Here is a 16821-nt window from a genome sequence, read left to right as displayed (position 1 = left end):
ATCCTCCCTTGCAGTACGAGCCTCAGGACAGAAACCTCCTTGTCATATTGCTCCTGGGCTCGTGATGCTTTGCAAGGTTACTCTGGAAGAACGCGATAAGCTAATTCAAGACAATCAGGACAGGAGGAAGAGGGTGGCCTTCTCATCTCGGGTAGTACGGAATTTACAAGTCCCACCTCCTTGCTGTATAACCCAGAGAAACAACTTTAAGTGGAAATTTCAAAACAGAATAGGAGAAGGCTAGCATGTCCCCTCAAGGAACTGTCTGTGGACTAGCAGCAGTACCTGGCGAGCTTTTTGGTACTCAGGAAGTAACGTAATCTGTGTTTAATTCAGTTCAATGTGCAATGAAGGCAAATTGTACCTAGAAAAACCCAGGGACTGGAAGGTCTCAGCCTTAAAGACCTCAAAGTCTTACAGATAAGAGGAGCCATGGACCTAATATTCTCTCCTGTGATGTAATAAAATGAAATAAAATGTCTATAAAGAGACAGCTATGAGCAATGTGCTACTGGAACAGCACAGGGGAGGTAACTGAGTTAATTCTGACTGAGTAGACAGGTGAAGGCTTCAGAAAAGCAGTAAGATTTGAGCTGGACTTCATGGAAGTAGAAATTGAAAAGTCAAAATTTGAAGTGGAAAATCCAGGCAGAGACACTGAAGCTGACTATTGGGCGTGGGGGGTAGGGCAGCAAGAGATAATGCAGGACCATGTCAGATGGTGGAGGGTATACCCCCTCTCCGCAACCCCCTGCCTCCGCAATGCCTCTCTAGGAAGCCTGAACCCCAGTCAATTGAGAAGGGCCAGGTCTAAACAGGTGAGTAAACTGATCTGAACCATGCTCAGGACAACACTCTGATGCTATTCTTGGTCCCAGAGAGCATGAAGAATTCATTCCCTAGGGGAAAGTTTTTTATTTTTTTTTAAAGATTTTATTTATTCATTCATGAGAGACACGGAGAGAGAGGCAGAGACACAGGCAGGGGGAAAGCAGGCTCCTTGCCTGATGTGGGACTCGATCCTGAACCGGGGATCACACCCTGAGCCAAAGGCAGACGCTCAACTGCTGAACCACCCAGGAGTCCCCAGGAAAAGTATTTTAAATGCAGGCCTTTACCTTGTAAGGACAATAAGCCCAAGCAGCTGTTTTTCACACATCTGGGCAAAGCAGGACATGCCAGTTTGCTGGCAGATACCAGTCATGAATTCTAGAACCGTCTCATTCCGGAGTACTTTATAACTCACATCAGCAGTAAACTGGAGCCTGCTTTCAAACTGTGACACAGAAATAGCAAAACCAGGCCAAAGGGACAACCTAAAATAAATAAATATTTAATAGTAAATATTTTGAATGTCATATCATAAAATAATAATCATTGTTAAGTGCTGATTCTACATTCGAATTTTCTAGATTTTATGAAACAATTTTTCTTTACTCTGATTTCTTCCAGTTGCTGATTAAAACATTACTTATTTCTAGTTGGAGTGTCTTTAAACATATATTTATGATAAATATATTCCCACAGAGCAGCATTTCTCCACCTTGGCACTACTGACATTCTGGACCAGATCATTTTTTGTTAGGGGCTATCTTGTGCCTGGTAGGATGCTTGGCAACACTCCTGGCTTCTACCTGCTAGATGCCAGTAGCAGTCTCCAGGCTGTGATAACCAAAAGCCACATGTCCTGGGGGAGGGCAAAACTGCCCTTGGTTGAGAGTCACAGCTGTAGGATTGACAGGTTTATAGAGTGATCTATCCCAGCATGAAAACCTCCAGGTTCAGAAAAGCACACACTCGATGGTTCAGACAGTGTATAGACTTCCTGAGAGTAAGACATAATCTAAATGATATTATGTGCAAACACACAAGGGAAACTGTAGCAGAGGCTACAGTCCCTTTCCACATTTAGGAATACCATGGACTAAAGTTTTGAATAAGAAAAACTTATGGAAATGACATGAAAGAAAGAGCAAATTTTTCTTTTTATTATTTCAGTTTATTTTGTGGACTTCATTCACGGTGATGCTAAGCTAGCCTTTAGGATGAGCATACACACTGGTGTCAACCAGCTCAGCACAACATTGGACCTGTAAGAACTTCTCATCCAGGTCAGGAGGTTAGTGACAAGGATGGATGGATGCTTTAAATGCACCACTGTGACCCAATGACTTAACATATGGAAACCCCATCATTTCCCCCCTACCTGGCAGGAGGCTAAACAGCCTGCCCCCTGATTTTCTACTTTTTATGCACTCCTTCCTTTGTTTACATATCTGTCTTTGGAGTGCCAATTGCCTCTCTGTCAAACAACCCATTTTGACACCACTGATCACTTTTCCTGAAGCATCTACTTCCCAGTTTAGAGTAGAAATTCTTCCCAGTTTAGTTTAGCTGACTTGTTTGGCCCTTACTTACCCAATATCATGGCTGTTCTAACTCCCTGTCAGCAGGAAAACAGAATTTCAACTCTGTGGTATAACATAATGCCGCTTACTCTGCTTCCACTGTTACTCGTCATACACAGAAAACTCAGTTTCAGAATTCCTTCTAGGATTTATGATAATGATCTAGCACACTAATATAAGAAAACAGGCTGCTAGCTTCACACTGGCATTCACCGTTCTATAAAAAACTTGAAAATTAAAAAAAATCCATTACTTTTCATAACACAGTCTCTCGTAGGAGGCATAAGGGTATAATATTGCATCATAAATTATGTTCTTCACATTATAATAATTTCAGGGTAACAGAAAATATAAAGAAACCTACTTGTGCTGGGGAATTTCCACGGGCTCAGAAGGCTTATAGAAGTTCCGTCCAATTTGGTACATGGCCAACTTTTTAAAGATCCTACAAATAAATATATTTTAAAATCTTTGATCAACATCAGTTAATAACAGTATAATTCTAAATTTTTACCCATGTTGAACATATTACAAAAATACGTAAAACTATATGGGGAGTTGTAGATTGACATGGGGAGGCTATTTCTAATGAGGCTACTCAAGCTCCCCATGTAGCCTGGCTGCCTCTTCAGCAACTAACCCTGGCCACCTCTGGAACTGCACACATCACTGCTCTGAGTCTGCCCATTACATGGGGGAAGTGTTGTAAGTCAAGAAACACAGGTTACAACTGCATGATTTTGGCTACCAAATGTCACTGAGCCTCCATATCTGATCATGTCGAATACATGATCTAAAGCTACTTAGCAAGACATCTGACTGGAATTAAAGAACTTATCTGTGGGGGAGAGGAGATTCCTTGTATATGCCCTCCCCAGCAAACCCAACCTCCTCTGTCCTCCTCCTGTCCAGAGGCTGTTCTTCAGCAAAGGGCTGGTGTCAAAGGTTTTTGAACATATCATCTTGCTGGTCCACACCAGTGGTGTGGAAAATACAGGTTTACAAGCCTTTGTATTCCCACCTGTCACCTGGGAAGAGAGCTAAAAAATGTGAATTACAGGCACCACTCTTCAATTCTCTTTACTAGGTCCACGGAGAAGCTAGGAAATCTGTAGTTTATGGAGTTCTACCCAACAGCCCCTGAGCTGACACCGAGGCAAGTGATCCCCACGTTAGTCTGAAGGATTCTGAAAAGTGTGGTCACCACCTTACTTCTACCCAGGGGTTCATGTGGCGGGGTACGGAGAGTGGGGCCAGAGCAGAGAGCAGCTGATGATGCCAGGAGAATAACAAATCTTTCGGCTTACTAACCCAGACATACCTGATTTTTCAGTCTGGGTGGAATGGTGGGAGAGGGTACAAAAAAAAGAAGAGCAGGAAAAGACAGACCCGGCCCCTCACCTAACTCCAACCCCTGTCCCCCAACCCCTGCTATCGCTGAGACATTACAAATCTTGAGTTCTTTGTCCCAACCCAAAGAGCACTGGATGATGAGTCGGGAGCCAGTGAGAGGCTCTGTGGGACTGCATCACCGCACAACCACGTGAAAGCTGGCACGTGGCCCACAGGATGGTTGACAGTGGTCATACCCAGGCATTGTACTGAAAGGCATCACTTGCCCCAATTAACACAACAGGGAAGGCACCTCACTTTTTGAAGATGATATTGAGGACCTGGATGCATATGGGGGAACTTGCTGGCAGCTCCATTATCAGAGTGATGGTCATCTTTACAGTCTCACCTTTTGAAGTTTCACTTGACAATTCTGTGACCTGGAAGGAGATGTACTTAATGTGCACTCTAGATTATCCTCGAATGTGAAGAATTAGATATGATACAGCCATCACAATTTAATATGCATTCACCAAACAAAACTGCAGGTGTTAGCATGTACTGATCTAATCACACGACACTCAGAGGGTTTTCCTGTCTTGCTAATCCGAGAAAAGCAACATCTCTCTCTCTTCTCTGACTTTGTAACAGAAAATCAAAATCAGACTTGGAGTACAGAGACTTGATCCAAAAAGAAAGGGTTTCTTGACCTTTTTAGCTGAGGTGCGGGGGACAGGTCACAAATTGCTTTGAGAGTCGGATCAAAGTTATGGGCATTGTCCCAAGAAAACTTCACATACATATATACCACAATGACGTGCCCATTTTCAGGGGGTTCATAGACACCCAGAAGCCTATTAATGAACTGTCCAGCTCATCCTGGGTTCATGGATTCTGGAGGACAGCCTCTCAAAAGTTTATTCATAAAACAGAAAAGCAGAGGGATGTTTAGCTCTGTTGGTTAAGCATCTGACTTTTTGATTTCAACTCAGTTCAAGATCCCAGGGTCCTGGGATGGGGCCCTGGGTCAGACTATGTGCCCAGCGGGGTGCTGCTTGAGGATTCTCTCCCTCTCCTTCTGCCCCTCCCCCACTCACAGGCAGGGTAGGCTTGCTTTCTTTCAAATAAATAGATAAATCTTTTAAAAAACAGAAAAGGAGGGGACCCTGGGTGGCTCAGTGGTTTAGAGCCTGCCTTCGGCCCGGGGCATGATCCTGGAGTCTCGGGATCGAGTCCCACATCAGGCTCCCTGCACGGAGGCTGCTTCTCTCTCTGCCTGTGTCTCTGCCTCTCTCTCTCTCTTTCTCTCTGTCTCTCATGAATAAATAAAATCTTAAAAAAAAATTTTTTTAATTAAAGTAAAACCAGAAAAGGAGAGAAGAAGGGAGAAGGAAAGATAAGGAGACTTGCAAGAGGGGAAGTAAACATGGTGAAAGTGGGGATCAGTAAACATTAAAACAGGAAATCTGCTTTTATCAATTTTTGAAAGGTCTAGAGAAATTTGTGTGTTTCTTATAACCTGGAACAATGTTCTAACAAGAGAATGAATGCATGAATAGGTTTCTATGCCAGCTGCCCAACAAAATTTGAAGCTTCTTAGACCAGATAGGACTTGGTACAGGCTTTTGGGATAAAAGAGTGATCCAATCAGACAATAAAAAATCAATGACCAAGAATTTTTCAAAATAGTAAAGAATCAGAAGAGGTCAGTTCGTTAGTAACTATTTATATATTTTATTCCTCCTTTCTGTAAAGTGTGCTTTTAGTCACTTTCAGGTTGAACTAAAAATGTAGGGCAGGAATGGCTCATTGCATGGAAAAAGAAACAGGTCCTTCCACAGGGGATAAAATATTTCACCAAGGTGACTTCTTATTCAAATTGTGAGATAGGAGAGTTGGATAGCTGTAGGAAGAGCTCATCAACACCCAGGAGAAGTCTAGCAGGCAAAAGAGGTGAGATGCTTTTACACTATTGTAGGTATTTCAGGACAAAGGCTTAAGACAACAAAGGACATTGGGCTGAAGGGTTGGCATGAAGGTGGCAGCAGGTGATCCCCCCTCAGAAAGCCATCCAGGAACTGCATTCCTAAGAGCCATCTAAGCCAAGTCACCTCCCTGCACCTCCCTCACCAAAGGGCCAACTCCTCTTGGGTTCTTGTGTCTGTTGCCCATCCCCCCCCACCCCCTCCACCCCCCCCACACACACCTCCAGTCCTTGGCTGCTAGCATCAGAGGGCACTTTCATTTCTCAGTCTGTCAGCTAATCATTTAGTCGGCAAGTCTTAGCACTCCTACGCCATCAATACCTTTAATCTATTTCAGCTGTTCCAGTTATTACCACAGAGCCTACGAGGATATGACTGAGAATTGGACAAATCCTGGTGCTCTGCCTCTTGCAGCTTATGTGATACACAGCAAGCCACTTCAATTTCTAAGAACTTTCCCCACCTCTAAAATGGGAGCAAGTCTCAGATCAGTCGCAGTGTTGTGAAGATTAAATGGGATAATTCACTGATCTTATCCTTATCCATAGCACATGCACCCAGGAAGGTTAAATAAATAGCACTTTGTTCCTTGGTCCAAGCCCTTTTGACATCCTGCCCAGCTGATTCCAGTGGCGCTTTATTAATCTTCTCACTGTCTCCTGTCAACCATTCAACAGGATGTAATCAGAGTAACTGTAATCTAACACAACTCTCATGGAAACACTCTCTTGAGGCTTCACTGGCCTGTGGAAGACAGTCCCTATTCCTTGGCAGGACATTTAAGATTCTTCCTACCTTTGGAGGCACAAGTTCCATTCTTTTCTGGCTAAATATGAACAATCAGAAGTTTCTAAAATATGCCCTTCGCCTTCTATCACTGTGCCTTTGCTTCTTCCCATCCTCCCATCTAGGAATCTCCTTTACCCCCAACATCCCCTCATTGACCCAAACCCTACCCACAGGACCAGTATTGCTCACACTGAAGTATCCTGCCAGGCAAGATCTTTCCTTTCATCAAACTCTGTATGAAGACCGTGGACATCTAAGTCTCCAGAGGTGATGAGAGGATTAAGTGAGATCACACACACAAAGAGCCTGGCAGATTACTCAAGAAATGTAATCTTGTACTGTATTTATTTATAAAGAAACTTGCACAATATTTAGTTGTAAATAACTTTGGTACTAAAGTTGAAATGTTTTGCCAGGAACCTTGTTTTATCTGTCCTTATTACCTCTATGATGGTAGCACCCTGGCAGTCACAGACTAGGCTCTTTACAAGTGCGGAATGAATGTGTAAGAGTGGCAACTAGATGTGACCAGTGAGAGCAGGTTGTGGCCATAGATACACAGGCAGGGTGAACTGCATTATGCAGGAGTGCAATGAATGCATTAGTGGAGAGGCTTTCTCAACAAAAATAAGTATCTTACAAAGTGTGTAGAGGATGGATGGGAATGCAGAATTAAGCCTGAGTCAATATTAAGACCAGAATAAAAAGATGAGCATAGTAACACGTTTGATAGGACACTATTTCTTTTTACTATTCCTATTTCACTGTCACTAGGCCATATGTCAATGAAGTATAAGGACAATATTCTTTTGTCAAAACCTAGTATCACCTGGGAAATAAAGTCAACAGGACTGATTTGTCTCACTAGGTGTTTACAATCTCTTTAGTCACCTGCCTCTTCATTAGATTACATCTCTAAGGTGCATACTACATGCTCATTTTGAATGAGAAACAAGTAATATTAACTTATTCTGAGCATCTGTAGAGTAAAATTTCTCCATTTTGGTTAGGTACAATTGAAGTAAGCTGGACCACTCAAAGGGGGTATATAATATTAACATATTAAATTTACTGTTACTGCAAATTTGTCTATAAAAACAAGATGACGGGGATCCCTCGGTGGCACAGCGGTTTAGCGCCTGCCTTTGGCCCAGGGCGCGATCCTGGAGACCCGGGATCGAATCCCACGTTGGGCTCCCAGTGCATGGAGCCTGCTTCTCCCTCTGCCTATGTCTCTGCCTCTCTCTCTCTCTGTGTGACTATCATAAATAAATTAAAAAACAAAAAAAAACAAAAAACAAAAAAAAACAAGATGACCTTTAACGATAGCAATACATCTGAAATGTATCATTTAAGTGTGAGAAGCACGATATTAGCATGTTATCGATGTTTGGTCATAGGACAAAATACTGAAGGATCAATAAGGAATCATGATGAATTAAAATGTTTCTAAATTTACAGATCCAGATTTTCAAAGCCCCTAAATTTAAGTCTATGGTATAATTTTTAAATTCCATATCCAGAGAAACTAATCACTCAAGCAGCTCCGATAAATCTCAGGCTCTCATAAAAAGATAAAGGTCCCAAGAGTGCTCAGAAATTCATTTCTTGAGGAAATTCACAGAGATTTATATGGAGTTTGAAATTTAAATTTATGCCTTGGTATCACCCTGTCCAAAATGTTGAACTAAAGGATTAAGCTTTCTTGGGGATAGAAGCATGAAGTTCTAATTCAACGTTCAATTTTAATTTTTTATAAAGAAACTGGTTCTTTTTTCCCTGTAGGAATTTTAATACTGCCTTAGAACAAAGCATATCATAAAAACATCAATAACAGTATCTTTATTTTAGGACTGAAATGTTGAAGATACAAAAACATGGATAAAAGAAGATGAATCATGCCACTGCCATATTCAATGATCATGCCATTAAAAGATATCCTTAAGATTGATATTAATAATTTGTATTTAATATGATGAAAGAAGTGACAGGTTTTGAATCAGAGATTGATATCAAGTTATTTGGACAGACAGATGCTACTGTGCAGGAGTAAAAAAAAAAAATGTAGAGCAAATTTAAAGCTCTGAAGCCTTAGGCTAAATGGTGTTTCTTAAAGTCTTGCCTATTTTCAAAAAAGTTTAAAAAAGATGTCTAATTCAAGGACACTTTGCCTAAAAGAAAGTAGTTGAAAAAAAAGCAGTGTTTGTATTACAGTTCTTATTTTTAAAATGTCACATCATCAGCTTTTTAATTAAGAAATCAATTACTAATGAAGTCTTAATTAGGAAGTCTTTTTGCTCTCAGGCATGGGAACAGGAAAGAGTACAGGCATGAGTGAGACACTCATTCCAATTGTTATGACAATCACCTAACCTCTTAAATATACATGGATGAGTATAAGCATATTCATGTGTGTGCAGGTATAAAAATTAGCCATACTGTACCTTGTCTTCCAGTTTTTGTGAAAGAAAAAGGATGGTGCCATCAAATGCTTTTGCCTTGTTGGAAAACTCTGCATGACTATACAGCAAAGCAATTCTTAGCCTTCTAGATTCTAATTCTGGTACATATGCCACATGATATTGGTATAGCTGCCAGTTCTGGGGCAAATCTAAACTAAACAGATTTGTGACCAGTTTCACAGGCACTCCACTGGAACCTGAGGAAGACAAATAAAAATACACTTTTTAACCAAAATAAAATCACCCCATGTTAATCTTAATCATATCATTTAAAATTTTTATTTGCCTATGCATAGTTGTTGCTGTAAAGCAAGGAGTCTTGTTTAGTGACACAAAACAAGCTCTAATAACCTATAGCCTGATAACATTATGGAGTCCTACAAACATACATTTAGGAATTAAAAAGGGATCATGTGTAAAGCAGGCCTCATAAGAACATAAGAGAAGGGATGCCTTGGGCAGCTCAGAGGTTGAGCGTCTGCCTTCAGCACAGGGCGGGATACTGGGGTCCTGGGATGGAGTCCTGCATTGGGCTCCCTGAGAGGAGCCTGCTTCTCCCTCTACCTATGTCCCTGTGTCTCTCCTGAATAAATAAAATTAAGAAAAAAAAAAAAAGAAGAACATAAGAGAAGACACTGACATTCTTGTCCTTCGGAGAAGAGAAGCATCAGAATTCAACTACCATAGGACTCTTTCCAGAGCCTGCCTTTCAGTTCTGAGTGGCACCAGGGTGGCTCAGTTGGTTAAGCACCCACCTTCAGCTCAAGTCATGATCCCAGAATCCTGGGATTGAGTCATGCTTCAAGCTCCCTGATCAGTGGGGAGCCTGCTTCTCCCTCTCCCTCTGCCCCTGCTCCTGTGCTTGCTCATTCTCTCTCAAATAAATAAATAAACTCTTAAAATTAAAAAATATCAGCTCAATTAATATTTTCACATGCTGCTCTGAAATTATGCTGCTCTTAGATTACAAAAACCCTGTCCAGTTCTTACTATGAGCACCAGCCCCCAGCCCCTTGGAAATCCAGATAATCTAAAGTTAACCATACATCTGAAAATTCTGAAAAGTTCAATCAGGGAACAAGGAAAGCCCTCAGAGATTGATAGGAGAACAGGGAGAGAGAAAGAAATTATATGCCTTTCTTGTATGAAAACACAAAGTCTCTGGGCTTCTGTGTTCTACAGATAATAGGGAGGCCCTGTATGCTTCCAGAAACTCCATCCTCTACAGAATTTTTTATTCACCTCTTCAAAGTCAGACAAATTCAGAGATGGCCTTAATATAGTTATTCAGTCCTCAAGATGACATAAGCTCCCTCCAGGACAGAATCTAGGAGAGCACAAAGGAGCTACTTCTGACTTCCTCGTGTAGGGAATCATCCAGTGTTTGTCTTATAAAAAGGAATTCTATTAAATGGGCACTATTTTGCTTCCTTTCATGGAGGAAGTGGAAACGTGATCCTCCAAGGTGGTCAAAAGAAAAAGAGCATCGTGTGTGTTAGTACGTCCTCTGTTCCTACGTGTGGTAGACATCTGTTAGGACTAAGGAATTCCTGTGCTATTTTAATTCAAGGAAAGCTTTCTTTTGTTCTCTTGTATACTGGGAAATGGCAACACATTTCAGCTGCTCATATTCATGGATAAAGAGGAGTCAACCTAGAATGTCAGAGCTGGCAAGACCCTTGGAAATCATCTACACCAGTGTTTGTAAACTGTAATCATGACCTATTAGTGCGGAAGATATGAAAATATATGAGACAACCCATCATGTTTTATGAAATGACTAGAATGAAACAGAATGGACCAGAGAGCCTGGCACATAGTAAGGGCAAGCACTGTTCCATGAAACTTTATTTCAATTTTTTGTTAATGCGTGTATGGTAGATAACAATGCATCTGGGTTTTTTTGTTTGTTTGTTTGGTTTGGTTTTTGTTTGTTTAGTGTTGTAAAAAGTTTGAAGAAAACTGATCTGCATCAGGGAGTCTTTCTTGACTTTTGGGAGGGTGTCACAAAGCCTTTCAAGAATCTAATGAAAATGCATATGCCCATAATTCTGGGTGCAATTTCAGGGGTGACTCGGGAAACCATGTTAAAAATTCCAAAAACAGATTACATCTTCCTTTTTATAGCTAAGTCCAGAAACATTATTATTCCTATATAGGAAAAGTGTTAGAAAAGAGGGCATCTCTTTTAACCCCTACCCCCAAGGATAAGGAGAAAATCTTTTCAACAAGTGAAATGTCTGGGGGAAATATTATTTCTACTAATAAAAGAGAGAGTTAAGGCTAAAACAACTGGTGTCTAGATAGTGCCCTGAACATAACAGATGCTCAATAAATATCTTTTAAGTCAATAAATAAACTTTATTTTAGATCTAGAAATTAGAATTCCTTAAGCACGATTTGTCAACACTAAAAGAGTAAGTAATATGAAAACGAGGTACCTCTTTTGCAATCTCTCACATGGGCCAATTTCTCTCTGGTACAGATACCCAGATCCATGACGTCTCGTCTGATTTTCCCACCTCTTTCAATGAAAGTACATCCAGCATCACCAGAAGATATACCATCTTCACCTAAAATACGAAGAGAATCCCATAATATCTCATATTTCATTCTAGTGATACTGTTTTACAAATACTATATCAGAACTGCATCTAAATCCAAGGCTCAGATTTAAAAAAAAAAAAAGATTTATTATCTATCCATGAGAAACACACAGAGAGAGGCAGAAACATAGGCAGAGTCGGAAGCTCTCCCTGCAGAGAGCCTGATGTGGGACTCCATCCCGGGACCCCAGGATCACGACCTGAGCTGGAGGCAGATGCTCAACCACTAAGCCACCCAAGTGCTCCCAAACCTCAGATTTTTGTGGGTTTAATTAAAACTGGCCCCCAATGCTGAAAACAATCGTGACTATACAGAAGTCTTCAGCCTAACAACTGAAAATTGTAAAGGAAGCACCGTATGTTTTATTAGAAATAACAAACCATGAGTTAATTATACCTCATACTATTTAGGTCTAGTCTGATTCTCCTCTTGGCTAAGGAGAAAAAGCCCCGCTCCACACTCATTTAAGGAGGGTAGCTCTCCCTCTATCAGCTCTGGCATAACACCCTAAAGACTCACAAACTAAGACTGTCCACATCAACTTCTTCCCAGATTGGGGCTAAATCTCTTACCTCTCTCAATCATAAGAAGAAAAACGGGGATCCCTGGGTGGTGCAGCAGTTTAGTGCCTGCCTTTGGCCCAGGGTGTGATCCTGGAGACCCCGGATCGAGTCACACATCGGGCTCTCTGCATGGAGCCTGCTTCTCCCTCTGCCTGTGTCTCTGCCTCTCTCTCTCTCTCTCTCTGTGACTATCATAAATAAAAATTAAAAAAAAAGAAGAAAAACACCCAGAACACTGCTATCAGTTTTTTACTAGATCATTTCTTTGACAATGAAAGATAGCATTTCACCTTGGGGCATGTTATTTATTGTTAGGTTCTGGCAAATATGAAATTAAAATATATTTCCAAATGAACATTTTCTGCTTAAACAAGCATAGAGACGTTGGATTTCTGGATACAACTTTGGCACTTCGAAGATAATGTGAAAATAAATAAATAAAAGTAAAGAATATTACTGCGAAGCAAGTGTAGTAGTAATATTATTACGAGTAATCATATGACCAATCTCTAGGACTCTGACTTGACCTCTGTCTTTTGAAACAACCACTGCAATTCTCTCAAATGACACCATCACTTGTTCAAAACTGCTGCTCATACCCTTTCTGTGGAGTCTGAGTCTTCCAGGAAAATCACATTTATTTAATTTTTTAAATGTTTAAAAATTATTCTTATTAGATTATCCATATCATTCACTGCTCTAGGTTTCAAAAGATGTTAGGTAGTTTCTAAAAAATCAATCTTCCATAAGATGGTAGTTCCGAGGGGTGCCTGGGTGGCTCAGTTGGTTAAGGGTCTGCTTTTAACTCAGGTCATGATCTCTTGGTCCTGGGATAGAGCCCTGTGTCAGGCCCCAGGTTGGGCTCCCCAATCAGCAGGGAATCTGCTTCTTCCTCTCCTTCTGCCCTTTCCCCCTGCTTGTGTGCGTGCATGCTCTCTCTCTCTCTCACTGGCTCTCTCTCAAATAAAATCTTTAAAAAAGAAAAAAATTTTTAAAAAAGATGGTAACTGCCAAGGGTTAGAGGGAAGAGGAAATGGGGAGTTACTGTCTACTGAGTATAGGGTTTCAGTTTTGTAAGACAAAAAAAGTCCTAGACATGATGGTAGTGATGGTTGAACAACAATGTGAATGTCCTTAATGCCAGTAGAGTATACAATTGAAAATGGTTAAGATGGTAAATTTTACATTATGTATATTTTACTACAATTAAAAAAAATCAATCCCCAACCATCACTAGTTATAAGAATGTGCAGCAGACATAGAAAAAAAGTCCCAAGAGAAGCTGGAACAGGATTTGAATGGTAGCAGTAGTGCTGGACCTGATGCATGGCCCCTAAGAACAGGTCTTCTGAAGGACCATATATACTCCTGTGAGCTCAGATCACAGAGGGTACTTGAGTAGAGCTAAAAGAACCCCAGTGGAGAATAAGAGCCAAGCAGTTGATGGTGGAGAAAGTGATGATCCACAGAGTCTGGGAGAACCTAAGTGCTTAGAGGTTATATGTTTATTAGCAATCAATCATTTAACATCATAGCGCAAGGGAGATGCCTAACAGGTTTCAGCAGTGGTTATGGGGTAAACTCTACATTGAAGATCTAACCCCTGATATCTCAGAATATAACTACTTGGAGATGAGATCTTTAATAAGGTAACTAAGCTAAAATGATGTCATTTGCATGAGCCCCTAATCCAATATGACTTTGTCCTTATAAGAAGAGATGACGTCACAAGTACGGAGGGAAGACCATGGGAAGACACGGAAAGAAGGCAGTGATCTACAAGCCATGGAGAGAAGCCTCAGAAGAAACCAACTCTTGACACCTTGATCTTGGACCTCTAGCCTTCAGGATGATGAAACACCACATTTCTATTGTTTATGCCACCTAGTCTATGATACTTTGTCATGGCAGCCTAGCAAACTAGGGTATGGGGCATGCCAACCCACACCATGATAGCAGCTACTTGCAGTAGCATGTTGATAAATATCCTGAGTCCAAATGTGGACTTGCAGTGAAAAGAGCTACCATCAGAAGGTGATGTCTGGGGATCCCTGGGTGGCGCAGTGGTTTGGCGCCTGCCTTTGGCCCAGGGCGTGATCCTGGAGACCCGGGATCGAATCCCACGTTGGGCTCCCAGTGCATGGAGCCTGTTTCTCCCTCTGCCTGTGTCTCTGCCTCTCTCTCTCTCTCTCTCTCTCTTTCTCTGTGACTATCATAAATAAATTAAAAAGTTTAAAAAAAAAAAAAAGAAGGTGATGTCTGCCATGGGTGGGGAAAAAGAAGAGAGCAGTGGGAGCTGTTGTGTACCAGGTTTCTACCATCCCTGCAGGGCAGTGGCATTGACACTCCTATGTCATAAAGAATTTTTTAATATTTTTCAAAATTATTCAGTGAACAGAAAAAATCAGAAGACTGTACTCCTATTGCCTGTAGCCCAACTGCCAGGCAGTAGCAAGAAATGCAGTGGCAGACTGTGTTTGGGAGTCCCAAAGAAACATAACAAACACAGGTGATCCTCTGAGAAAAGGTATATGGGATGCTCTAGAAGTGACTCTGTTGCTATAAAGCAGCTGCTGTGAAGCTTAGCAGTCACTCCTGCTCCATTCAGATAGGACAGACGTGAATGGAGCAGACCAACTTGCACTTACATTGCTGGGAAACCCTGCTTGTTCCCACGAAGCCACTGGAAGAGGATGCTTCCTTGTCACCAGTATCAACAGATGTAGGCTAAAAGGGGGAGAAAAACACCTTGGTCAGATTTAATATGTTAAATCATAACCCAAAAGGATAATACAAAATAAAAACTGTGGCATGTCCTAAGTCATCAGATTACCATGAGCTAACAATGTTAACAGACAAAATGCTTAAGAGATGATGAGAAGAGAGTGCCCATTCTAGAAAAAAAGGATATGGACCTGCTATAGTTTTTCCCCCTTCTCAAACTTTAATGCTGACCATGAACCAGATACAGTTATTACACCTGGAGGTGTAAAGAGGTAGAGCTGTGAGTCTCACATCCAGAGAGCTCAGAGGGAAGGCAGTAGCCGTACACATGAACACACATGAACACAGCCTTCATATACTTCCACCGCCTCCAGACGGGGGCCTCCAGTGTGAACACATCTGTAGCAAAAAAATACATTGAGCGCAGGGGACCTGGGTCACCAGCTCAGGTAATAACTCTCCTGAATAAATGAGTCCAAAAATTAGATCACAAAATAGGCCAAATGAACCATTAATATTTTGTTTTCACAGTATCTACCTCTTGTTCAGGAAGCAGTTTATATTGGCCTGCTAAAAAATGCATGAAGTCAAGAGAAAACAACGGCATGAAATTAAAGGCACAATGACAACAGCCTCCTCACTTGAGAACTTTTGGTCTAAGCTCCAAATACTGATAGGTAGGAGTAGCATTGCTCAGAAGTTGCGGATTTGCCAGCCAGTTTAATCTAGTTGCCTAAGTCTAGCCGGGGGCCCTGCCCACAGTGGTGGGTCAAGAAACAGCGGCTGGGGAGCACCCGGGGGGCTCAGCCGTCGTCTGCCTTCTGCTCAGGGTGTGATCCCGGGGTCTCGGGACCGAGTCCACCAGTCCACGCCGGCTCCCTCCGCCTGGGTCTCTGCCTCTCTCTTTCTGTGTCTCTCATGAATAAATAAATAAAATCTTAAAGAAAAAAAAAGGCAAAAGAAATAGGGAATCGAAACCACATCTGCGTGTGAGATTACTTATTTCATGTACAGGTGCGACAAACCGCATTAAGTCACGCGCCCTGCGGTGGCACCGTCGACGTACCGCGGGCAGCGGGGGACGCCCTGGCCTCCAGCCGAGCTCGGAGAAGCCCCCCCAGGGGAAATGTGAGAAACCCCGGAAAGCCCCGGAGTGGAGCGGGAAGACAGGCGAGAGGCAGGTGGGAGCAGAGGGAGGTGGCGTCCCGGAGGGACGTGAGTCCTACACACCGAGGGCGCGGCCGAGGGGCGCCCCACCTCCGTGGCGCTGGGGCCGGGGGCCCTGCCTCTCGCCCTGGCGCGGGCGCGGCCACTCATGTTCCCCGCGGGCGACGAGCGCGGGGTGTCGGCGGAGGCTGCGCGGGGTGTCGGCGCGGGGTGTCGGCGCGGGGGCGCGGGGGCTCCGCGGGGGGCGCGGGGGCGCGGGGGCTCCGCGGGGGGCGCGGGGGCGCGGGGGCTCCGCGGGCACGCAGGGGCGACGGGCTCCGGGCTCCGGGCTCCGGGCTCCCGGCTCCGCGCCGACCAGACCCTGCGGTCCACGCGGGGGAGCGGCGCGCACCGCCCCCAACCCGCCCCCGACCCGCGGCGGCCGGGGCACGTGACCGGGGCGGGGCCCAGGCTCCCCCGAGCTCCCCCCCCGCCCCCATTTGGCTTCCTCGCCCCTGGCTCCCGCCCGTCTTCCGTGCGAAGGTGGCGTCGCGCTGCCCTTTCCCGGTGTCCCCGGCCGCAGAGCCTTCCGTTCTGCGAACCGTTTCCATCCGTTGCCAGTTTACGAGGAGCTTGGTGCTGCTGCTGCTGCTGGTCTTCGGATCACACATTTAGTGGGAAGAACGGAGACCAGGTGCCACGGGGCTGTGCATCAGCCTCATCCGGAGGGCTTTTTTTTTTTTTTTAATATTTATTATTTATTTATGATAGAGAGAGAGAGAGAGAGGCAGAGACACAGGTAGAG

At 43.2% G+C, this 16821-nt stretch overlaps 1 protein-coding gene across 1 annotated transcript in view; it reads right to left on the bottom strand.

Annotated features, from left to right (window-relative positions):
• PIWIL4 (piwi like RNA-mediated gene silencing 4) overlaps positions 1-16205 on the bottom strand; it is a 46635-nt gene extending 30430 nt beyond the window's left edge. The window contains exons 1-7 of the mRNA XM_041730360.1: positions 16101-16205; positions 14795-14873; positions 11418-11549; positions 8959-9173; positions 4059-4180; positions 2773-2853; positions 1119-1316 (exon numbers count right to left, since the gene is read on the bottom strand). Of these exons, the coding sequence (XP_041586294.1) occupies positions 1119-1316; positions 2773-2853; positions 4059-4180; positions 8959-9173; positions 11418-11549; positions 14795-14873; positions 16101-16187 (914 nt within the window). The 5' untranslated portion in view covers positions 16188-16205. The remainder of the gene's footprint in view (positions 1-1118; positions 1317-2772; positions 2854-4058; positions 4181-8958; positions 9174-11417; positions 11550-14794; positions 14874-16100) is intronic.
• Positions 16206-16821: the final 616 nt, after the last annotated feature.

Source organism: Vulpes lagopus, chromosome 15 (genome assembly GCF_018345385.1).
Source record: "Vulpes lagopus strain Blue_001 chromosome 15, ASM1834538v1, whole genome shotgun sequence".
Classification (NCBI taxonomy): domain Eukaryota; kingdom Metazoa; phylum Chordata; class Mammalia; order Carnivora; family Canidae; genus Vulpes; species Vulpes lagopus.
The sequence above is the reverse complement of the archived record's forward strand: the minus strand, read 5'-3'. Positions and strand labels throughout refer to the sequence as shown.